This window comes from Vidua chalybeata, chromosome 3, assembly GCF_026979565.1.
Source record: "Vidua chalybeata isolate OUT-0048 chromosome 3, bVidCha1 merged haplotype, whole genome shotgun sequence".
NCBI lineage: Eukaryota > Metazoa > Chordata > Aves > Passeriformes > Viduidae > Vidua > Vidua chalybeata.
In genome coordinates, this window is record NC_071532.1 from 31,933,425 (window position 1) to 31,957,729 (window position 24,305).

At 47.7% G+C, this 24,305-nt stretch overlaps 1 protein-coding gene across 1 annotated transcript in view; it reads right to left on the minus strand.

The window, feature by feature from the left end:
• ITPKB (inositol-trisphosphate 3-kinase B) overlaps nt 1-15,960 on the minus strand; it is a 66,917-nt gene extending 50,957 nt beyond the window's left edge. The window contains exons 1-2 of the mRNA XM_053938584.1: nt 15,830-15,960; nt 13,348-14,419 (exon numbers count right to left, since the gene is read on the minus strand). Coding sequence (XP_053794559.1) covers nt 13,348-14,256 — 909 coding nt within the window. The 5' untranslated portion in view covers nt 14,257-14,419; nt 15,830-15,960. The remainder of the gene's footprint in view (nt 1-13,347; nt 14,420-15,829) is intronic.
• Between the last annotated feature and the right edge of the window lie 8,345 nt (nt 15,961-24,305).

The following is a 24,305-nucleotide window of genomic DNA, read 5'->3' on the forward strand; positions in this document are numbered from 1 at the left end:
TTGCCTCTGGATTCAGCTGGGAGAGAGGGGACTTTGAGTTTGTGGGGGGGGATGCAAGAGTCAAACACCACCTGCTCTCCCAGGCCTCACGACACGCATACGAACAGGAAGGCTGATTTTGCTTTAGTTGTGTATGGGCTTTTTGTTTCAGCTGGGGCGGGAAGGGAGCACTGGCGTTCTCCGATTGTTCCAGGCAAGCCGAATCAGCTTACACGCTCTGCCCTCCTGGCCTTTCTTCCCATTCAGCCCCATTCTTGACCCAGAGAAGCAGCTCTTTCAACAGGCCCTTTGCCCACTCCTGCAGTTTTAACGTGAGCTCTGCCTTGTTCTCACAGCCCACAGCTCTTGCAGTCATCAGGTGGCTGAGACTCTGAGTTTTCGTTTTTTTAAATAAAGTTCATTTCTAGGCTTCTGCCTTGCAGAGAACAGATTGAAAAATTGTCCTGAGTGTGACTTAAACCAGGAAAACAATCAAATAAGCCCAGCACTTCCAAAAACCCTGAAACTTTTGGTAGTTTTTTAGGCAATCCTCATTGTTTTCTGGGAGAGCTTGAGTTGGCAATGTTTGAACAGTAAATGCATGATCGAGGGAATTGCATCGCTGATGTACTCATTGGCCTTGACTCCTCATCCTGCTACAGGCCTTGATCCCTGCCCTCTCCACTGCTGGGGGACCCTGAGCCACCACAGAAAGTATCAGAGCTATCCCAGCAGGGAGCACAGCCTGCTCTGATGCTCAGCCACTGTCAGCCCCTCTCCTCTATCATAAAAATATCCATATCCTGTCCACATTATGAGATCCATCTTTCAGTAACACTCAAATTACAGCAGGTCAGAGAAATGCTTACAAATCTGCCTGTTTCAGGTGAAACCCAGGATTTTCCCATGAATGGAAAAGATCTTTCCTATGGCCCCTGCCCCAAAGGGGCTGATATTAAGAAGTTTGCCATCCCACACTGTAGCATCTATTCTCTTCCTCTTTTGTGCCCAAACCCTCCCAAGGCACGGAGAAGAGGGGCTCAGGAGACAATGAAGGTAAATCTCAGCAAAGGAGGCTCTACTCAGTCACCAAGGGATGAGGAAATGGCACAGCGTGTCTCAGCCAGGCAGAAAACACAGCAGGGAACAGTAAACTTGACTATGGCTCATCATACAGCAAACACGTGTGTTCCTTCCCCTCTGCCTGGGGAAACTCTGCGGCAAGTTTTGGCTACAGCAAAGTGATTACCAGCTATTTGCTCATTTTCCTTTAATGAATCAGTTGAATGAGACCAGTGTGAATGTCAGGGGAGTGAAAGTCTGTCATTCAGCTGTCTGCAAACTCTGGCTTCTCTGAAGATTTCTAGATCAGATTTCAGGGCCTCAGGAGTTTGGGTTATTTTTCTAAATGAGGTTCGACACTGCATCTTCCGGGGAAGATGCCAGTTATCTACAAAACCTACAGCTCTTATTAATTTGATACCACAGGTTTCAGTCTGAATCACAGCAATGTGTGGTTGACCTCAGAATAAACTAAAGTACTTGCTCCATGGCATTAGATTTAAGGGTTGGCCAGCATGGGAGCTGGATTTATTTTTTAACACCAGAGCTCAATCAAAAAACATAGGGAGAGGAGATGTTCAGGTTGGGCTGGACACAGCTAAGATCATGGGGCTGTGAAAGGAAAACTCCACAATGTCTCATCTGGAGCCAAAGCAAAAGGAGGTGTTTCATTTTGGGTTATGAAATCCTAAAAAACCTTTTCTCTTCTCTTCTTTCAATGTATTTTAGTGGCGAGGTCAACTTTTAAGTGAAAAATGCCATTTTGAATCAAATCTACATTTCAAATACTTGCAAAACATAAACAAACCATCCCCAAAATGAAACAGTTCATTCTGAAAGTGTCAGAATGACATGACACGCACTGCTATTTTTAACATCCCTCCTTCTTCCCCCACCTCTGTATTTTTTTCTAGGCCAGAACTATTCAGAAAATGTGTTTGAATTTGTGAACCATTTTGACTCCCCCTCTCCCCTGACATTTGCTGGAAAATCTATTCTCTGCCAAAAAAACTGTTCTTCCAGATCCAGCCAGCTCCTACAATCTCCTGTCCTGCCAGAGTTTGTCTGGACGGGTCTGAGGCTCTGACTGCCCTTGGGACACAGCACGGATGGTCCAGAGGAAGAGCAGGCCAGGAGGGCAAATCTCAGCCTCTATCTAGGCAGTGATGAGCTCTGAAAAAGCTCTGAGCCTCCCTCTCTTGAGGCTGAACACGGAGTAGGGCTACAACAGAAGCCACCACACAGAAGGAGTTCCTCATCAGGCTATGGCTTCCAGGTATGAGGGGAGTGCTTGGAGTTTTGGCTGTCTTGGAAAAATCCTGCATTCAAAGCCAGGCCCCTGAAGGTTAAGTGGATGGATCATAGAGGATTGGAGCTGTCTCCTATCAAGATTACAGAAAATTTAGCTTTGGATTCAGTCAAGACACAAAAGATCTGAGGCTTGCAATGCAATGTAGAGGTTTGATTCTTTGTTGCCTGGCCATTCACAGAACAATTTATGTCTTTACAGTGCAAGTGTAAATGTTACTGCTCCTATTTGTGAATGTTTTGCTACTACCCTGAAACTTTTAGTAAGTGGAAAACTTGGATCTCTCTAAGTCTTCACATCCAACCTATCTGTAAGTCTTGCAGATTTTTTCAGGATAGCATCCCTAAAAGAGTCTTTCCAGTCTATCCACCCAAATAAAATCCACTTTCTGGGCTCATCACATCATATCCTCATTTCTCATCTCAACAGCCTTCGCTCTGCAAAGTTCCATCAAACTCATTGCTGAAAGATCGCTTTTCGAATCTGTCATTTGGCCCTTCTGTGGCTCTCAGCCTCTCTATCTTGATTCCTTCTCCTGAGGTGCATCTCTAAGCTCCTTGGCTTTTCTTTCAAGACTGTGATTTATTCTATTCCCATCACTTCTTATTTCAGCACTGAAAGGTCAACTCCTGCGTATGCTCAAGCATGAGATCAGCCTATATTAAACAGGCTTCTCTGAGCTTTCTCCCTTCTGGGAAGGGTTCCCATCCACAGGAACAAACCTGGCATCTGGAACTGCCTCCTGAGCCGCCCAAATGCTCAAAAACCAAATACCAGAGTTGGTTGGGATGTATGATACGGGGAAGACAATAACAGACTAGGTGGCATCGTGCTACCTCTGCATTTCCCTCTCATTGCCAGCCCAGCATCTGGTCAATGTTTTGGTCACTTGTGACCACCTGGACTCCTCTGCTGCTTTCCTTGGCTCAGAAAAGCCATTCTAGCAACGCAGGGTAACATGAGAAAACAGAGACCTGAGGAGAGAGGCCAAGTCTTTTCTCCTCAAGATGAGACATAGATGAGGGGCTGCTAGTAGAGGAGCTGAGCTACAGTCCTGGCTTCAGACCATTTGTTTTAACCTGCTGAGCAAGGTGCTTCCACAAGAGCCAGACAACATCAGTTGCTCCCTCTCTGAGAGAGTCTGGCTCAGTTTGGAGCTGCTTTTCTAAAAGCTCATCTTGAATATGAGCTTTACACAATTTTTTCGTCAGTGATTGCACATCTTGCTCAAAAGCTGTGACACGCACTGTTTGTGTGTGAAGGTGGGAATGTGACATCCAACTTCTGTTTGCTTTGCAAAAAGATCAAGGTTAGTTCCCACTCCACTAAAAGCACGGAAGGGAAATACAGGATTTGTCAAGCAGAGATAAACTCAATTGAGAACATTTTATACACAAATTCCTAGGAGAAGGTTAAAACAATGGAGCTGGGAGAGTACACTTGTCAAGGCTTTTTCAAACAACCCTTTTTCCCATATTCTTTTAAAATACAACAGTAATTCAGGTGGATAGAGATAAGCCACTGTTCTAAAATCTCCTTCTTTTGTTTCCTTTCTGGCAGCCCCGGTCTTCACCCCAGCAAGACATTCCTCCCAGGAACCCCAGGGTGGAGCGCTGTCAGCTCTAAGTAAATATGGCTCCAAGGAGAGATAATAATTAACACCTTCTTTCTGAAGCTGCTTTGGCAATTACAATTTCTAGTGCCTCCTACTCCTGTGACCACATGCCTTGCTTCCAAGGTCTATCTATTAATGGCAGCCCAAAACTATTTAGAGTTGCTGCCCAGGGCTGCAGTCCCTGCAAGGGCACGATGAGATGCTGGGACTGAAAGGCCAATGCAGCAACACTCATCTCTTCTTCTTCCACTTGGGAGGCACTGCCCATCCCTTCTTCTGCTGCCATAACAAGCACCTACCTGGGCTGTGTACACTGGCTGTTATCCCACACTCTATCTGCAACAGCACCCAGAGGTGGGAATACCACCCTGGGGCTGTTCATGGTCATTTTGTGTGGGTACCCAGGGCAATACGAGGTATGAGGTGATGCTGAACTGGCCTCAGTGCAGCTAAGATGATGCTGTACAGGCATGGATAAAAAAAAAAAAAAGAAAAGAAAAGAAAAGAATTTGGCTTCATTTCAGAGTTCAAAGAAATATTTGAGCCTATGGGCACTGATTCAGGCTCATCTCTAATTATGTCCCCAGTTCAGCCTTTAAAACCAGTTCTTTAGTCCTCAGTAAGGGTCACTTCACAGTCGTTATTACAGTTTCTTGCCAATCTGTTGTTGGATTTTCCACTTGACATTATTAAGGGATTAAATTGTTTGTCTCATCATCTTTTATCTGTCCTGTTCAGTTTCCTAAAAACAGACTTTAGCCAGACCAGAAAAGATAGGAGGAAATAAAAGCCCAGCATTTTCAAGATATAATCATGATTCTGGGTTTGCCATTATTATTGTTTAAATTTATTACTTTGGATATGTAAACTTTGCTGACTCCTTTAATCTGGAATGTATTAAAGAAAGCATTAGGCATTACAATAAGTCATTGGATTACACTGCGCCGATTCAGCTACAGCTGTGGAAGAAATATATAACAGGAGATCCCGTGGAGTTATACATTTCTGACTGAGCTCATCAATTGCCATAGAGAAGACAGAAACAAATGTAGCTGAGCCTGGAAAGAATGTTGCTAAAATTGGAGAAACATTTAATGTGAGTAGCCTAGGGGCGCAATAACTTTGCCTGTAACTTAACAAAACCCACCCACATAAAACATACCAAGAGAGATTACAGATTGGACTCTCTGATGTGCAGTCTGCCAAGAAAGCAAACCTGACTTTTTTCCCCTTCCTGCAGATGCAGGTTTAAACAGTCCCTGCAGAGTGTTAAATATATATTACCCATAATAGCAACCATATTACATTTGGACACATTGCTAATTCCCCAACTGGCTGCTCTGTACCTTGCCTGCAGTGGGAGGATACCCCTGGATAACCAATGGAGCTTGCAGCTGCCAGCAAAGCAATTCCTATGGTCCACATGGTGAGAAGGAGCCTGCTTACCTCCTCCTCGCTCCCACCCCTTCCTGGAGCCCTGGTCTCCTCTCTTTTGAGAGGTACACCTGGGCTTGTACTTAAGTACCCCTTTAATGAAAATGCTTTGAATGTGTTTAGCTCAATGGGATAAAAACTATTCCTACGCCTTCCCAAAATGCAGGTCTGCAACCAACAAGGCTCAGTGGTGAGCTGAAGGCCAGCCTTGGCTCCTGCCCTTCTCCCGAGTGGCAGGGATCAGATTGTTTAGCAAGAAATGAGAGAAAAACACCCAACCCTAAAATGCAGTTTCCAAAAAGCCTCCCTGCAGAACTTTCCATTTATAAACCTCCTGTCTCCAAAAGCTCTGAGGCACTGTACCTGTGAATGGGCAAACCCCCCCAGAGGGACTACATCTCTGGTTCATTAATTCAGCTTAAGATTGGATTTACCACAAGATGTAACTGGATACGTGCAGGAGTGAGCACGGCGAAAAACAGTCAAGGACCAAACCTGCAGCATGCTCCCGCTGGCTTCAGTGGAGCTACAACAGCTTTTATCAGCGTTTTATCTGACCCTAACAAAAGGAGCCAATTGTTTAGCAAAGGAAGAGGGCTCTTTGATTCTATCTTGCTGCAGATGAATTGCCCAAGCAAGGGCAAAGGGACAGGAAGTGAAGGGGGAGGAGAAGGAGCTGATGCTGAAGGTAGGTGCTGCCATTGCTTAGCCCTTGCTAAACAGCCCCTTCTGCAAAGGCTGACGGGGTGGGAGGAAAGAGTTGCATCATCTTCTTGTCATAGCCATTTGACCAAAATGTTGTGCTGGTTACTCCTGGTGTAGATATACGGGTCCTCATTCTGGCTGCAGGGAGTTTTGTGACAGCAAAGACTGCAGGCCCCATGAGACCTTCCTCTGCTTTGCATAGTACAGGAACCCTATTGTCCAAAATCCCAAGTACAAGACTTAAAAGTCAAGGATGAAACCCTGGGAAAAACTCACATAAATTCAGTGAGGTCCACGCCACAGCAACCCCAGGTGCTGACATCTCTGCAAATCAAGTGTGTGAAGCAAACAGTGAAAAGACAACCTGATTCTGTCCTTTGAATCTAACTCATTAAAATGTCTGCAGGCATGTCCCTCCTGAGCACATCTATGTCTTTCACAGAGACGAGGGATGCTTTACTATTACTTAAAACCACAACACTGCAGAATGCTAATGAAGTTCCTGTTGTGTAGCACTGATCAGATACTACACTGTACTGCTTACAAGAACTAGTTGTAAGTGCTAAGCACTTGTTGTTTTACCCCCTAGTTCTCCTTCCAAAATCAAGCCTTGTGTTTTGACCAGCAATAAATCTTATATCTAAAAGAAGAATTTAATTCCTTCTACTGGCTTGCCCCTTTTCCCATGTCATTAATGAAAAGAACTTTCTTTACTATAAAAAAAGAAAAATCACTTCTTTCTTTTCATGGCTGAAATGTACGAAAAGACTGAAATAAATATTGAGAGAGGAAAGAGTCTACCATGGGTCTTAGCAGCTTGCAGCAGCTCCTGACTCCAATATTACCCATCTCTGGGAAATTAAGGTCACAAACCACTCTGTAAACGCAACCCGTGGCTGACAGCAGCAATGAGGATCTCTAGAGGTACACAGCTGTGACAGCAGCTCTGGGCTGAACTCCCACCGTGCCTGGGAAAGAAGGAGCTGCAGCCTGTGTTTTCCAAAGGCTTCCACCAGTTCCCAGTGCATTCACAGTGCGTGCACCCAGACTGAAACATGCAGCTGGAGACCCTGAACTTCTGAATGTACCTGCACCAATTCATACTGGATGATCATCCTGTTACAGAGCAAGTTGAATTTTGCTGCCTAAACACTGACCTAAAGCCAGTCATGGGCACTTGCTTTTGAGGCTGGTAGACCTCAGACTGAATCAGCATTCTGAACTACTTGGAGCTGTTGTGCAGGCTATGCATGATCTGGGTTTTTACAGGAATAAAAGTGAAATTCCAATAAATTTTATAGAAGACATTCAGAAACAGATTCCTCTGTCTTAAAGCAAACTCTTGGGCTAGTTGTCAAGATCCCATTAGAGTAAGAGACAAGAAAGCTACTTTAGGAGAACCTTAGGATGCCTGAGGAGACACCCAGCAAGGCTAAGCAAGATGAATGCCATAAAAAGGCCATTTCAAGTGACACAGCAAGTGTGGAAGCCAGCATTCCCCAAAAAGTCACATTTAAGAAAAGGAATTAGGCTGCAAAGTTACTCAGTGATTTAAAAATGTTAACATTTAGTTTTCACTGTCTGTTAAATATTAACATACCTTTCTTAGAAAGCTTGGCTGGGCTTCATTGGAAGAAAGCAGGTCAAATTTACTGCACAAATTTACCTACCGGTATAAACAAAATAATCTCTAACCATTACAGACAGAAGACTAATCTTAGCTGAAGCCACATTTAATGTCATACATAGATGCCATTATTTCTTTAGTGAGCTGGAACAGAATTACATGTAAAGAAAACATTAGCTCAGCAGTGGCTTTCAGCCATCACATGGCACGCGAGAACTCAGTGCTGCACTAATATTTTCTTCGCATGCAAATCTGTCCTAACACATTATAGAAATAATATAGAAAACATGAGACGTGCTGACTACAGTTTGGGTTTTGTCATTGCAAGCCTCTAAAAAGGTGAAGACAAAACTCTGAAGTTCCCACTGATCCATGAAATTAGCTCTGTGGATGTTCAGTTTTCCATCCAAAGGATCCAAACGGGCAAGCTCCTGATATCCTGCAATTCCCACCAGAAGAGGTGGAAATCTGGCTCTTTCCAGAGCTGGAGACCCTAAGGATGATGGGCCTAAATGTTTGTTCTTCCTGCACCTCAGAAATATGGGGTGATTTATTTTGCCACTTTAATGGATGCTTTCAGCATAAAATTTTTTGAGAAATAAAATATGCAAGACAGCAGCTGTGCTAGCAAGTAAGTCCCTCTATGAAAAGGATCCGCTATGTGCCATGTAATTCTTGCCCTGTCAATCATAGAGAATGTGCACAGAGAAGAAACCCTTCCCAATGAGCTTAAAAGTGCTGATGAAAACAGACCTGAAGTAGTACCATATGTCTCTCATTGGGTTATGGCAGCATCTTCACTTAGCCCCTGTGGGAGAAGCCCATAAAAAAGCTGCTTATTCCCTGAGCAGGTCACGTGAGTAGGTAGAGGATTAGCTATGGAATAGGGAGTGATGCTTTGTGAAGTCCCTGGAGTGCACAGCCTCCATCCACGAAGAGCCTGAAGCTCTGCCCAGCCCGCCAAGCACTGGGGTGTCCTCATCTCATCCCAGCAGGTAGAACACGCCGTGCTGCCAGGTCTGCAGAGCGTGGTGCTCTGAAAGGGGAAACACAGAGGTGCCCACCTCATTCCCCTCTCCCCCCTAGTCTTCCTGAAGCAGGGAGACTCCATCCTTTGGCAGCTTACCAGGTGTGCTAAGCATCTTCCCTTTCAAGGATGTGCATTACTAAAAGAACAGTTGCTCTTCTGAGTAAGCCAGCAGGGCCCTAATACACCAGACATTATATTGATACTAAATCAGAGATACCACTCACAAGCTCATAAGCTTAGGAGCTTTCAAGACAAACACAGTGGGAGTAAGGAGTGAAACTCATAAACACAGTTGGCATAAAGATATATATTCACAGGGCTTGCATGTATCACCATAGCCATGTGGTCATGGTTTCTATTACACGGAGACTTCCTGATCACAGAGACAGTTTGGAAAGGGAATGAAAGCATATTTAATTTGATTGATTTTTATAGGAACAAGTCAGGACTCCTGTTGTCAGCTTATGCCTTGGAACATCTCAAAGAGAAATAAGCAGAGGTCTCAGAGGCCCTTGGCTGACACTAGCCCTATCTAAACTTGGCTCCTTTCAGGACTGCATTAACAGCCACTGTGAGTCAAACAAATAAATCAATTAAAAGAATGCCTGTCATCAGCACTGCTGTTAGCTTTTTCCAAAAGTTCTTGCCATATCGCACAGGTTAATGGAAGTCTCTTATTCTGAGAAACCTACTCGGCCTGCTGAAAGGAGCAGAAGTTTCACAGAGTAGCAAGTCCCTTGATTACTATTCTGCTGTACATCCTTGCATTTTCACAGCGGCTGTGGGAAAGCCAGGAAGAGGAACACTGCAGTGTCTTGCACTGTTTCTCCAGGAAGGGGTTCCTTTCCCCCTGACATGTCATTTTTCTATAGTACGTGCTTGCTTGCACAGTTTCTGCCTTTCCTCCCACTTGTCTGATGCTTTGTATCCAGTTGCAGAGAAGTTGACAAACCAGGGATTTTAGGTCAATGACAAGGACTCACTAATGACCAGCTTTGGAATATCTTTTGCTTAAGGGGCGCAGCCAGTTTCTAAGAGTGGGACAAGTCTCCTGTTGCAGAGTACATCCTGGTTATCAGCTCTCCTTTGGGAAAAGCCAACAGAGCCCCCAGAATGGCAAAACTCATACACTGCTCTTTTTCCAGTCAAGAAGTCAGTAGGAGTCACAATGAGAACGTATCTTATTTTAGGTGTGGAATCTCCTCAAGAGACTGGGCTGCCATTTCAGGCTACCCGTGCCACTCAGAACCTGGGACAAAGTAGCACCTTCTCACTTCCCTACACACCCAACCTCTGTGATCAGCCAGGAGGGGAGAAATTCTCCCCCTCAGCATGAGACAGCGGTGGAGGCAGGTGCCTCCCAACAGTCCTCCAACATCCTCCTGCCTCAGGTAGCTGGTGAGCACAGGCCTCAGGCCAGCTCCTTCCCCAGAGTGCCCGTGTTGGTGACAGGGGGTGTGCACAGAGTGCTCCCCTGCGGCATTTCCAAACCACAGTGTCCCCATCCCAACACGCTGCCTGGACAGCCCATGCCTCCCACACAGCCCAAGAAGTGCAATCGCTCAAGAGTCTCCGAAACCTTCCGAGCATCAATAAACAAACGTGGGGTTTCTCCGGCAGCAGCCCACAGCCCGGGGAAAGCCACAGCTGCAAAAGCCCTTACGTGGAAGTTTACTCAGACCTTAAGTGGATTTGTAATTAAACAGAAAAACATCACGTTGCTCTTACTGTCACTGCACTTCACAAGTCTGCAACCACTGTGGCAGGGTCACTGTTCCCTGGTGCTGTGCAGCCCACTGAGCACCAGGGCACTCCAGGGACAGGGAAAGCACTGAGCAAACTGTTCCAACAAACAGATACAGAGCCCGTTTCACTCACAGAGCTGCTCCAGGTCACAGTGTCCAAAAATGTGGCCACAATACCTCCTTCCCTTTTACTTGGCAACATAATTTTCTTACTGGCCAATTTTCAGGCCTGAACACAAACAAAGTTTCCTACCTGAAGTACAAATGGAGGATGAGTCCATGCCAGCCAGAGGGATCTGCCTGTGTCCCCGGGATGTCAGGAGGAACTACAATAGACCGCCGGACATCCCTAACAGATTTGCTAAACCAGACAGCCTCCAAAAAGGAAGGGCAGGAGCAGGCCTGCTGTTTATCAAATCTGTAAACATGCTATGTGAGATGTGCAGCACAGACTGTATCTGCAGCAGGAGCTGCTTTCCTGACACTCCTCATTACCTCTCCTCCAGGTAGAACAGCCTCCCCTGTGCCAGCAGTGCCCAGTGCAGACAGGCAGGGCTCTCTGCCTGCCCTGTGTTTATCTACTCAACCCACAGGCACCCAGAGGCACCTTGCTGGTTTCTCTTAGCCAAGATCTCCCAGGATTTGACTAAAAGCACAAGTTGTGGAGAGAGCTTCTCACACATTCCCTCTCATTACACAACTCATTTCCAGACCGTGTGCATTGTTGAAAGGAAATAGTGAGTTCATGAAAGCAAATGAGTGTGCAACCTGACACTGCTTCAGTAGCTGCCTTCTGCTGTCATTATGGATTTACAAGATACTGTCAACCAGTACACAAAGCTGGGTGTTATTTATACAAAATCAATTTTGAATTACTGGGCATTTGCACACGATCCTGCTGAGAAGTTCACTAAAACCTGCCAAAGTCAGTGATCAGCCCTGCAAGGGACCTGTGGAGGCCAGTGGAAAGTATCATTGTAAATTAGCCTCACTGCTCCTGCTGAGACTCCAGCACTGAAACACAAAATCAAGTGCACCTCCTTAGGCTGCCTGACACATTTTGGACCAGATCTTCATCTCGTTTAGTCTAAGTAGTCCCATGGAGCCCAGCAGTTACTCTGATCGTAGACCTGATCTGAGCTCACTCTCATCCAGACCTTTTAGCAATACAAATGAGCCTTGCCTGTTAACTGCTGAGCCACCGGCCTGGCTGAGCTCACTGGAGGCCACGGGAGGTTGTGCAGAGTCAGCTTGAGGCTCCAGGAAGCTTTCCACAGGAGCATCAGGCATGCTTTTGCCCATCAATGAACTGTTTTCAGCAGCAAATCAGTGGGATCTGGCACTAGGAACAGTCATTAGCGCAGAGAATGGAGCAGAGATTACTACAGCTCATGCACATAAAACCAGCAGAATTTAATCAGCAGAGGGATTGTAGCAGCTCCCAAAGGGAACAAGCTGATTCATCAGTTGAGAGCCCCAAAATACAAAACTGTCTGCAAACACGATGAACGAGAAACTCATAACTTCTTTAACTGCTTTTACTCAGCTGCTGCTCCACCCTGAGCAGAACCGAGCCTGGATTCTTGGAAAAGGACAAAAGGAGTACAAAAGAAAAGATACTTATTTCAGCCTGCTGAGTGTTTTACAAACCACAGTGTCAGTTCTTCCAAGTTTGATGCCTTCACTTAGATGTTTCTCTGCACTAGTTTTCCTTGTGTCATTGAGTTTAGCTGGAGTTTCACTACCATGTGTCTACAGGAAATTAAACATACTGAAATACATCACTGAAAGTTCATGAGCCTTTATTAAACCTCTTTAAACTGAGGAGCCACTGGGTTGTCCTGCATGTTCCAAGGTTTGTCAGTGGGAGGCTCCAGTGCTGGGCTCAAATCAATGTAATGTCTCAGAGCTGGATGATAGAAGAGACCAAGTGCTGGTTGGAGAACCTTGTGATGGGTGCCCTGCACTGGGTTAAAGTGGTTCAAAGCCTTCTGGACAAGTGGTGTGAGAGCTCAGAGCAAAGCACGCTCTGTGTGATGCACTCACACATGCAATGAACTCCGCTAGTGACACAGCAAATCCCATGACTGTCTCATGCCTTTGGAGAATGCTTCAGAGTTCTCCTCTTTGAGGAGACCTTTCTTCTCTTAAGGGTAACACAACACTCATGATTTCTCTTGCCTTAAGCCTCACAACCAGCTCCACAACAAAGATTCTGAAACAAATGGACTTAATATAAATACCTAATAAAAATATGATTACCTAAAATATAAGATACCCCACAAGCAAAAAGTTTTATTCAAAAAGGGAATTACCAGAAATTCTAGAGCATTTTGCTTCTTTGTGGAAGACACAGAGACATTGTGGTGATGGGCATCACTGTAAACCTGAACAGACAGTTGGCCCACACAGTTTCAACTGCAGGAGGAAATAAACTCTCCCTCAGGCTCATGTAAACCATGGGAAACCTTCAGCACCCCGGGAAGCTGTGCTGAGGAAAAACTGAAGCTCACAACCACATGTCAGCCAAAGGCTGCAGTCCATGGATGTATTTTATGCATGCTGGCAGGCAGCTTTGGAGCACCAGGGAAGCTCTGCAAGGACTTGTGCACAATGAAACAGGTACCAGTACTCTCTCGTGAGAGGATTTTCCGGCTAGGAACCCCTCTTCCCAGTCTGAAAACTTTTCATGTGAAGGAAAGCAAGCACCACGGAGCAAGAGTAAAGTTTCTCTGCAGAACTCTGCTGCAAGAGACCTCTGCCCCCCTGCTGCAGCTGTGCCTGAGAGCAGGGATGCTGCCACCCTTCACCCCACCTCCCCAGGGCTGGTGCAAGACTCACCACTCGGGGCTTCTGCTGGTCCAGGGTCTGCAGGAAGGCCGGGGTCTGGTCCAGGGTGCGCTCGGGGTCACTGGAGATGTCCTCCTCGGACTCCTCCCAGGATGAGGAGAAGCCAGTGGAAGACGCTGAGGATGATGAGAGCTTCCGGACGGGCAGGCTGCCAGGGGGCACGGCACCGGCCTCCTCCTCCGGGCCCCCCAGGTCTGTGACAATGACGGCAGGGATGCTGCCACCGATGGCTGGGTGCTGGCCCTTAAGTCCTGTGGGGACCACCACCACCTCGTCGTGCCGTGGTGCAGGCCCTGACTGCTCCAGGGGGCCGCTGCTCTCTGCCAGCTCCACCATCGTCACTGGCCTCCTGGAGGGCTCTGCAGTGCTCAGACAAACCTGCACCCCACCACCATCGGGGGCCTCGCTCTCTCCGAGGACTCGCGGCCGGGGTCCAGTTCCAAGTCCCACCACTGATGCCGTGCGGCTGGCCGGAAGGGGCCGGGCTAGCCGGGGGCTCCGGGGCGGCTGGGCGGCAGAGCTGTGTGCCTGGATGTGTGCCTCGAAGAGCCCCACTTTCTGGTTCACCTGCACGTTGTGCAGCTCCCGTTGAAGCTGCCGTGCCATGGGGGGTCCCGGCTGTCCCTCTTCGCCTCGGCTGCCCCGCCGCCCCCCGGGGCTGCCTGGCTGCCGCAGGGGCTCCTCAGGTGGTGGGAAGAGGAAAGTGGGGCCACAGCGCGGGGAGCGGGGCGGCACCGGGGCCGGGCTGAAGGCAGGGAGCGAGCGGCAGCTGCCGGGCGTCTCCGGACCCCTGGGCAGCACTTGTCCGGGAGGAGGCGGCGTCTTGCTCCTGCCGCTTGTCACCTCGCTGTTGCTATTCATCATCACCAAGCTATTGAGCGCATAGCAGTACACGGCCATAGTAGTCAGCCGGGGAGCACAGGGGGGCCGTCGCCACTGCCGCCTCGGCACTCAGGCTCTGCGGGGCTGCCCAGGGTCTCTCCACGACGGGACCAGCAGCATCGTCAGCAGGAAAACGGGGAGCTGGGCTGGCCCTGGCCCGCAGCTCCATAAAACGGGACAGCTGAGGAGAGAGAAGCAGTTAAGAGTAGTTCTGTGCCCTCCCTCAGCTCACCATCCAGCTGGGCACAGAGCGTGCCAGACTCTTCCCTTCCTGTGTGCCCCTCCCACCTGCATGCATCCCCAATGTGTCACCCGTGGGGACACGGGCCGGCCTGGTCATCAGAAGGATCTGAATGAAGGGGAAGTCAGGTTTGGGGCTGCTTTCCCTCTTCCCTGCCTTCCCTGTTCCCTCTCCAGGTTGCCTGTCGACACAGCTGCAGCAGCAGTGTCTGACAGGACACACAGCCAGCAGCCATTCCCACAACAGAATAAGAGAATTATTAACTGGTGTGAACTGAAAGTTGGCACCTTTCAAGTGTTCACCCCAAAACCTGACATTTTCTAAAGGAAGATAAAAACTCCAAACAACTTAAATTTTTCACCCTCCAGTCTGTTACCTATAGCAAGACCAAGTCTCAGGAATGGATTTATATTGTATGACAAAGGGAACAACTTCCTGCTTGCACTGTTTTGTATGGTACAGGGTCACATCTCAAGTTAGTCCCCTAACTCACCATGTGCAACAACAGGGCTTTGCACATCTTCATGAATGCCCTGGCTAAATGTGCCTTCCCTGTGCACATTTGCTGTCCGGGACATCCCAGGCTGCAACTGCCACCAAGTCACAGCCCAGACCCCACATGCAGAGATGTGCAGTGCTGTTTGTTCTGGCAAGTGTGTGACTGTGTACACGCGTGAGAGAGGCTCTGCTTTCGGAGGTGGCTCTCTGTGCCCCTGTGTATGTCAGTGTGCTTTCCGTCATCTTCTGTTTGCTCCATGTGCCCTGGACTTGCAGTCTCCATCCCATGCCGGGGCACGGGAACTCCTGAGATCTGCACAAACGCACTGCCCACATGAGAGTACAAACTTGTTTACACACAGTGCGCTAACTCTGGCTATGGGTGTACATGCTTCTGGAAGCACTCGTGTACGATGCTATCAGCGGTATTCCTGTGCGTCCCCCTGTGAGGCTCCTGGCAGGTAAACGCTCACAAGTCTAAGCGCAGTCCCAACTGACGGTGTGGCCAAAAGGCTTCCCATCCCTCCAGGCACTGCTTGGAGGCAGTGCGAGGCTCAACAGAGCCCAGGCGGCGCAGGCAGCTACTCTTTACAAGGATCCCCGGCACAGCAACTCTTCCAGCACTCCGGCTCGGCTACGAAAGCGAGCATCGCCACAAGGTGCTCGGCGAGACTTCGGGTGTGGGACAGCCCGCTCGGCCCCGGGGCAGCACCCTGCCTCTCTGCCCGCCCCCTGCTCGCCCCTTCCTCCCCGCGGGACCCGGCTGGCCCCCGCACCGCTCCCGGCGCGGCTGCCGAGGATCCCCCGGCGGAGGGGCGGCCGCGACACCCCCCCGCCACCGCCGCTGCTTACCTGGGGTCGGGATCCGCGCCCGCCCTCAGTGCGCGCCGCCCGGCAGCGCCCGCCGGCGGCCGCGGGGCGCTGCCGAAACCATCGCCGCGGGGCTGCCGGGACTCCCGCTCCCTCCGCGGCTCCGAGCGCCTCTCCTCGCCCCGGGGCGGGCCGGCTGCGCCGGGCTCTGCCCCTCCGCGCCTCGGCGGCCAAGGCTGAGCGGGCGGCTCCGCGCTCCGGGCAGCTCCGCGCCGCGGCCCCGGCGCCCGCTCCCGGTGCGGCTGGAAAGGCGGAGAGAGCAGGAGCAGGAGGAGGAGGAGGAGGAGGAGGAGAGGGAGAGGAGCAGCGAGGAGGAGGAGAGCGGAGGGAGGGGGTAGGAGAGCAGGAAGGAAGTTGTGAGCCTGTCTGGGGTTGAACTCAGCGGAACAAGTTTTTTTTTTTGGTTGGTTTTTTTTTTTTTTTTTTTCTCTTCTCGCTCGGCTCAGGCTGGAGGGAAATACTGGAAAAAAAAAAGTTTCCATTGTTAACTAAGAAAAAAAAAAATAAAAACCGTCGCCGTGCTTTGGTGGCTGGGCTGTGGGTTAAGACACACGAGGCATTTTCCACCCGCGGCCGCGGCGTGCGGTGCGGGCACGGCAGAGTCCCCGGTCATCCCCGGCACCGCCCGACTGGGGGGGGCATCCCCCGCCTCGCCTCTGCATCCCGGCCTCCCAGCGCTGCCAGCTGCTCGAGTCCTCCCCGGGGCACAGCGGTCAAGGCAAAGGGTGGTGCCGGCAGCACCAGCAACGCGCAGCCTAAGGCCACTCACCTCCCCACGCAGCCGGCTCGAAGGCACGGACTAACACAGACGTTTCCCCCGGCATCCCCCTTCCCCAGGCAGCACGGCTCAGTCCTGCTGCTTCTCAGCGTGTTGGTCACTCACATGAGCCCAAGGCTGGCGCAAAGCCCTCCCTGCCAGGTTGCGTGGCTTTGGATGAGCACATCCCAAGGGTGGTAAGATGACCCCCATATCTCTCTAGAGGGTCGATGGCACTTTGACTTGATGTGATGTTGCCCCAGGTTTAGGCAGGGCTGCAGCGTCCTCGTTCGGGACGCTGTCCATCCTTTTTGATTCATGGAGGGACACAGCACTTTCTCAGCTTCTGCAGCCCCCGGCTTGGGTCCTGCTTGGCAGGAGAAGCAGGCTTTTGTCTGTGATACAGCCTGAGTTCTGTATCAAGATAACTCATTGGAAATAGTTGTCTGTATGTCAGCAATTTAGGAGAGCAGGCTCTCCGATTCACTCTCAAAGCAGTAGTCAAGGTCAAACTGAGATGGCAGTTTTGGGGTTGATCTGGACTGGCCAAAGGGGAAAAAAAAAAAAAAAAAAAAAAAGAAAAAGAAAAAAGAAAAGCAATTTGCCTCTGCTAGGATTTCACAGCTAGGAATTTCCCCTAGAGAGGGAAATTGATGTCACAGCAGACCTGCTTTTCTGTAATTAAGACATAACCTCTAGACCATAAACGGGGGCAGAGAGGTCTCCGAATTGGCAGAAGGTGTGGACTACCAATCCATCCCACAGGCAGGCAGACAGAGACACCCAAAATGAGCTTATGTTTGTTTTTCCAGTAAGAGAAATGCTATTTTGAATTCAGTGCAGGAAAAGAAATTTATAGACTCTTTCCACCCCAGTTCGTTTCCTTGCAGTCTGTACTTAGTCAGGAACTAGTCTTCACGAAATAAAGTATGAGATCAATGTCTCAGAGAAAAGGGATCCTGCTCAGTATAATGGCACTATTCATGGCATAAGCTTACCCCCATGTGCAAATATCTGCATATTCTGGTCATCTGTTGCTCACATTCCCTCATGTCTGCTTACACATGTCAAAAAGTAGGAACATTTGAAAGAAAGAATAAATCCAGGAATACAGGCAGATAAACAGGTAAGTTCTTAAACAGCTGCACTATGCTATGCTGATAGCATCTGCAAATACTTGGAGGCATTACTACACATCTGTGTGTGGATGTTTTGACCATTCTTTGGGGTTGAAGAATATTTACACCACTGTAACCATAATGTGTGCTTAAAGTCCCACCCTTTCTTAAAGTCTCACAAATTCAAACACCATCAAAAATTCATCCTATCCAAACAGACAAAGGAATGTTGAATTTGCTATAGCATATTTACAGATACAAAACTCCTTCCAGAGACCTGGCCTTAAAATGTGGCAGCAGTTTTGTCAAGTAACAGAGCTAGAGCTGTTCTGTGGGCATTACATAAAATGACAAGTTGTATTTATAAAGGAAGGGGCTAATAAAAGTGCAAAAAAGGGAAAGAAAGTCTAGGGATAAGTCTTTGACTATTCAGAACCAGGAGGTACATGAGGGAAATAATTGTTTCCAGACAGGAGCTAGGCAGCAGTCCACATTGTGTAGTGAAGAAAGAGCAGACAGCCTTCAGCACACTTGTTTCCAATCAAGGGGAAACCAAATGTTTGAGGTTAGCCTAAATGGAAAACACAAACGATACAGGTTGCTAGTCCAATCCAGGGACAAGGATGGAAGCAAGAAAAGAGAAAAGTTTCTTTCACAGACACAGACCCTGGGCACTAGTACTGCTGTAGTTACTTGATGTTGTTGAGGCTCCTTCTCTGTGGCTTTGGCAGTGTTGCCTTAGGTGCTGTACAAAGAGAACAAAAAGATCGTTCCACTCTGACTCTCTCAGTGCACATTCTTCAAGTAAAACTCCAGTGCTGGGTGTTAAAAGATCTTGCTTCTCCTTAAGCTATGTTCTTAATTTAAATTTATACTTCCTGCTTCCAAAGAAAATACTACAGTGCTTAAGGATACTGAAACAGGCTGGGTTAGGGCAAACAGTTGATCCAGCCAACTTTCATCTTGTCCTTATTCAAGGGAGTGGAGCCATTAAAATGAACAGGATCTTCCACTTAGGAAGGGCACATATGCACTGCAGAATGTATTTAGTCTGAAATAAAGTGAGGACAGACACTTAGAGAAGGGCATGGAGGTGTCCTAACTGTGTAACATCTCCCACTGACACACTGGCTAAGAGGCATTTAGGGAAAGAAATACCACAGCTGTCAAAGTTAATGGCCTCCCAGCACCTCTGCGTACTTGAAGGGAAACATGTTAATTACCATGTTTCGTGTAAAATTAGTTGTCCTGAATGTGCTCACTGTGCCCCATGAGCAGCACAGGTGGCTCAGCTGTGCTACAGCTGCTGCACCCCGGGGCCTGGGGCTGCTGATCACTGCGGGGTGGTGGCTTTTTGTAGGAGTGATGGGGCAGCCCTGCCCAGTGGCATCCAGTAGGAGGAACAGGAGACCAGTACAGTACTGGTGACACTCTCAAGCACAGGTAGAGCTGTCATTTCCTATTTTATACACCCTCTTTCTGTGGAGTTGAGGTCCTGGTCTGCATGGACTGAATTGAAGAAGAACCTCTTCCTCAATCCACACCAAAGTAACAGGCAAAAAAACCAAATCCAAAACACCTACTGAAACAAGATCCTGTACTGCAGAAATACCTCCTTCTGTGGAGAGGGGAGAATACTTACAATACTTGTAATCACTTGAATCCTTGAAGACACATAATTAATATGGTGTAGGCTGCATTATAAAGCTAGAACAGGAGAGGATGGACCGCAATCTACTTAGTATCAATCCAGTTGTAAAAACAAAACAGAAAAAATTATAACAATTTAATCAAAAAACAAATACAATCCTCAAGTACCCTCCTCAATCCATTCTTTCTTTATTATAAGATTCATTTTTTTAAATTATTACTCCCTGTCATGTTTTGGACTGGTTGGGCAAGACAGCCTTCCCTGTGTTTCAAAGATGAGTTGTCTAAACTGTCACTGTTCATCCCATCCAGCATCAGGACCATCAGTACTCTTGCAGTGGAAGTCAGTATCTGACAGCATTTCCTCACCAGTGATCTGAATCTTAGGCTTATGTAAAATCTAGAAATTAATGGATAAATGCAGATTAATTAATTCTGCAGTCAACAGATTGACTTTGTGTTCATGCCACCATGACAGAGAGAGAGTAAATCTGGCTAATAATTTAGAAGAAAAAGACCCACAGAAGACACAAGTGAAAACACGACACTGGATTATGTGCTGAGAATTGTCTCTGTTCAGGCAGGTGGCTGTCACAGGCATAACACACATCTGCCCTGTTTGGGCTGGCAGAGGAAACAGAGGCCTGAGAAAAGGCCTCTGGGTGCTTATCTTGCACCAGCCTTTTTGCCTTCCTTCAGTGGTAAAACAGGTCAGAAAGAAGCTGGTTTTCCCAGCTCTCAGTGACCTCTGAGTTGGGTTATTCAGTCATTTTCTCCCTTCCCGCTATCGCACAAGAACACACATAATGGTAGAATTAAGCAGTGACTGGTTAATATTCCCTGTGCCAGCTCCTGTTCAGGGAACAAGAACACAGGGCTCTGCAAAGACACCTGTAGCAAGTGACTGTGATTTAGGGCAGTCGTTGTACTGCACCTACATCTGCCTGAGCTTGTACGTCCTCCAAGAGCACAAAGGAACCAGTTTTGTTCCCTGGGAGCCTCCTCCACGCATTCCTGGCTGAGCCTCGCCCTGTGCTGCAGCAAGACCTACAGCTCGGCTCGGCACAGCCAGGAAAGGCAGCCAAAGATCTCGGTGATCCGTTCTGGGCTCTGCCCCTGCTGTGCCATGGGGCCTGACCAATGAGGTGACTGCCCACCTGCAGAACAAGCAGGATGGACTGAGACAGCCTGTGTCTCATTTCTGGGGACTTTGTGTCTGTGACCTGCCTGAAGGCTAACACACACCTGGGGGCCTTGAGGGAAAGCATACATACATATCACGTATGCATGCCCAGCACACATATGCAGAGCTTTAGTGCTGAGCTAAGAACGTCAGTTTGCCTCACAGGCTTCACGATTTGCAGCTGCACTTTGGAGAACTGTTACAGAGCTCAAGAAATTGAGATGTATGTATGGAAAATATTATGCATAGTGCATTACTCTAACAAGGAGTTATGTACACACAGTATAGGCAAGAAAGTTTAGGAACTCTTGAATAAGCACAGGATATGACATTTCCTCTTGATGCAATGCATATATGGCTGTGGTACCTTTCCCTCAACTGGTAAAGTCCCCAGGGTGAGGATGTGAAGGTCTGATGTGAAAGCTTGGTTTTATGTCTGGGTATGGCCAGCAGTTTCAGTGCCACCCTTCCTGTTTTTTCTGGATTCCAGGGAAGAGCCCAGCTTTGTAGTTGGTGTGTGCCACAGCTGTGGTCCTCTGTGCTGCAGCGGGGCTTTACATAGGCACTTTGGCTCACAGTTGCTATTTGTAGATAATAGGAATATAAACATGTGCATGTTTGGGGACTAACTCATGATTCGGCATAAATGTTTCCTTTTTTTGCACAGACCAAACTGCAGTAGAAGCACATCAAGTAAGTATTACAAGTTTTACTGACATTCAGTAAAACTAAAACCATAAAGGGGAATCCTTCCCCATTGGGGCTTGAGGCTACTAAAAGTTGTTCCCAGGTCTGTTGCTGAGGGAATAAAACAATTAGAACTCAAATACTGCTTCGTTATCAGAAGAAGTTTTTCCTATTCATGGGCCACAGTTGTTCTACTAGACTGTGACCACACAGCCATAACTGAGCAGCTTTGCATTTATTTGAGATAGCTACGATCACAGCAGGAAAAAGACAAGCTGTTTTCCAAGTGAGCAGTGTGTGTCACATAGACTTTTTTGGAATCAGTAGTATATTAAGGGGCTGTGAGATTCCACTGCACCTTTTAGGGATGAGATGAGCATGGAATCACAAGAAATGCTGTCCAAGTTTCCACTCTGCAATGAGTGATAGCTGTGTTTTGAAGAAGTGAGAGAGAGAAGGCACTGAAGAAGACATGATTAATAATTTTAAAGTTCATACTGAGCTGTAGCCATTTAATTTTAAATAAAGCAAATTGGTTTTCTCCAGAAATCTATTTTTGCTTGCAGTATAATTATTTTAAGGATTTACCATAATATTGCTATGATGGACAGATGTTTATCTTTGTTCCTATGCCTTTGAAAGGAGAAAAAGCTGAACTTTGAAAGAGTGCAGCACAGTTAAATAAACTAGCAGGTCTAGGTCGATTCTTCATAACTTTAAATATCTAAAGCAATAGAATTATGAAAATATTCCTAAATGATGTTGCCAGACAGAAGAGTATTATCTGTGCTGTTTTCTGTATGCAGCACTGTTCATTGCTATGCAACAAATCGCAGAGGTCAGCAGACCCTGACCCTGCAAAGCAGCTGTGTTATAGCAGTCACTGGAAAACACCAGTCCTTGCACATAAAATTGCTTCAAGCAAGAACATCTTTCCCAGAAAGACTGAGATCTGCATGCTGGATCATGCTTTTCCTCTGAACAGCTAGAGGTAAGTAAAGCCCTTATGGAAAGAACAGCATACATGTCCACCTAGGATATTTTCAGAACTGTCACAAGTTTCTATACATACATCCATACACACAAATATGCCCAGGCATAATAAGGGGGCATTTTAATAGCATAAAGAGCAGCTTCTTCAGCTGCAACTAGCACTAGTCAGAGCCTTATCTCCCTGCTGCTCCTTGCCCCAGCTCTGAGGATAACCAGTCTTGGAGCACTCTGGAGACATCCACTCTTGGAGCTGTGAACTGCTCTCTGAGCTGCCTCCCAGCTCTGGATTTGAGCAACAAATTGAGCAATGCAGCAAATTGAGCCACCTCCTCTGGCTGGTCTGCCCAGGACAAGCCTCCCTCTTGTGCTGCCCTTCCTCCTCCCTCAGGTATTTCCAGGTTGTTCCTGGATCAGCAGAGTTATTTATTGCTGAGAAGGCACCTGTCTAAGAGTTTTAAGTCACCATGGCAGAGTTTCAGGTCATTGCCATTTCCCACTCCACTGCCATGAGCTCTCTAATACCAGGCAACACTACAGTTGAGCTTTCACCTTTGTGTAACTAAATTGAAGAGTTTAAACCTCAGGCATGTTTAGATGCCTGAGTTTGAAGACAGATGTCAAGAGCTGGGATGCTCCCTCACACCACCATGAAGTCTGCCACTCTTCACGACTCTCTATGCTCCAAGGGAGGGGTTCCCAATCCTTCTTTTCCTTTGCAAAACATGAAAGATATTTCATGGTCTGGCTGCTTGAAATTAGGACACTAAAGACACAGCTGGGGAAGATTAAGGACTGGCCCAGAGAGGAGATATTAACCATCCATTTCCTATCTTGCTGAATGGGGGCTGATGAGCTAGACCACAGCATTAATGGTTCCTAAGTGTTATGTATTTTCTCCCCACTTCCTGCTGGATGGGGACTGATACCACAGAGTTCCAGTTGGCTGCTCTTTTCTTCCCAGGAGAATTCATGTATTTGCTTAAGTAACTTAATGAGATGAAAAAGTAAGTAGAGAAGAGGAGAGATGTAGGACCTGCAGGTCCTCAGCAGAAATGTTGTGTTTACTTCCCATTTTTTCTTCACTCCTTTTCCATCCTTTGCTCTCCTCCTTTCTGGGCACCCCTATAGGGACTGTAGCCATCGAAGTCTGAACCAGATTCTCCCACAGTGCTTGACAGCAGCATTCCAGACTGGATTAGGTAGGACTTCAGGCTGGCCTGAGCCAGGCAGAGCTGGCAGAAGATGGAGCTGCAGAGGGGCATGGCAGAGAGGCTCAACTCCTCCCTGGTGGGGAGCTCCCATGGCTCCCTCCAGCTGGGCCTGCACACTCTGGCCACTCTGCCCACAGGCTTCTGCTGTTGGAGAAAAGCAGGACTTGTCTGGCGAGTGGGACAGAAAGACACCCTGCCTGGACAGAAGGAGCATGGAAATGGGACAACCAGGAGAGCTGATGAGGCTCTGCTGGCTCCAGTGCCAGCTTTGCCCTCAGAGATGGTGGCTTCTTTGATACCTCTTCACCTACTGTGGACAAAGCCTGCACCCCCAGCTGGAGGCACTGGAAAAGCTGGCAGCTGTCATGGTCTTCTCTCCACTGGGAACAGTCTGAAACTGTTTTTTCTTCATGGCTGTTTTATCAGGAGCAGGAAGAAAGCACCCAGACAGAGCACTAGGATTAACTTCACAAATGTGTCTCCCTTTGACTAAATGTTTGAGCTTTGCCAGTTCCTTTACGTTCTCTCCCACTGGCTGAGGACAGCCTTGTCCTGAATAGGAAAATGGGAACAGTGGAAGAGCACAGATGTCTGACATCTTCCTGTCTTCTGGCCCAGAGAGAGGGAGATTAATAAAAGCTGCCAGAGAAATGCCTTGGAATAACCCTTTCTGGTTGGAAACACAGTATCCTGGAAACACCCATCATTTGGCAGAGACACTCACTTCATTCCTTAGCTACACAAGCAAATTTCTTTAACTCTTCTCAAGATCATTTCTGGACTGGATTGCAAGTGTTTTCTGTTAAAACAAAAATAAACAAACAATCAAAATGCAACCAAAAAAACAACAAAAAAAAAA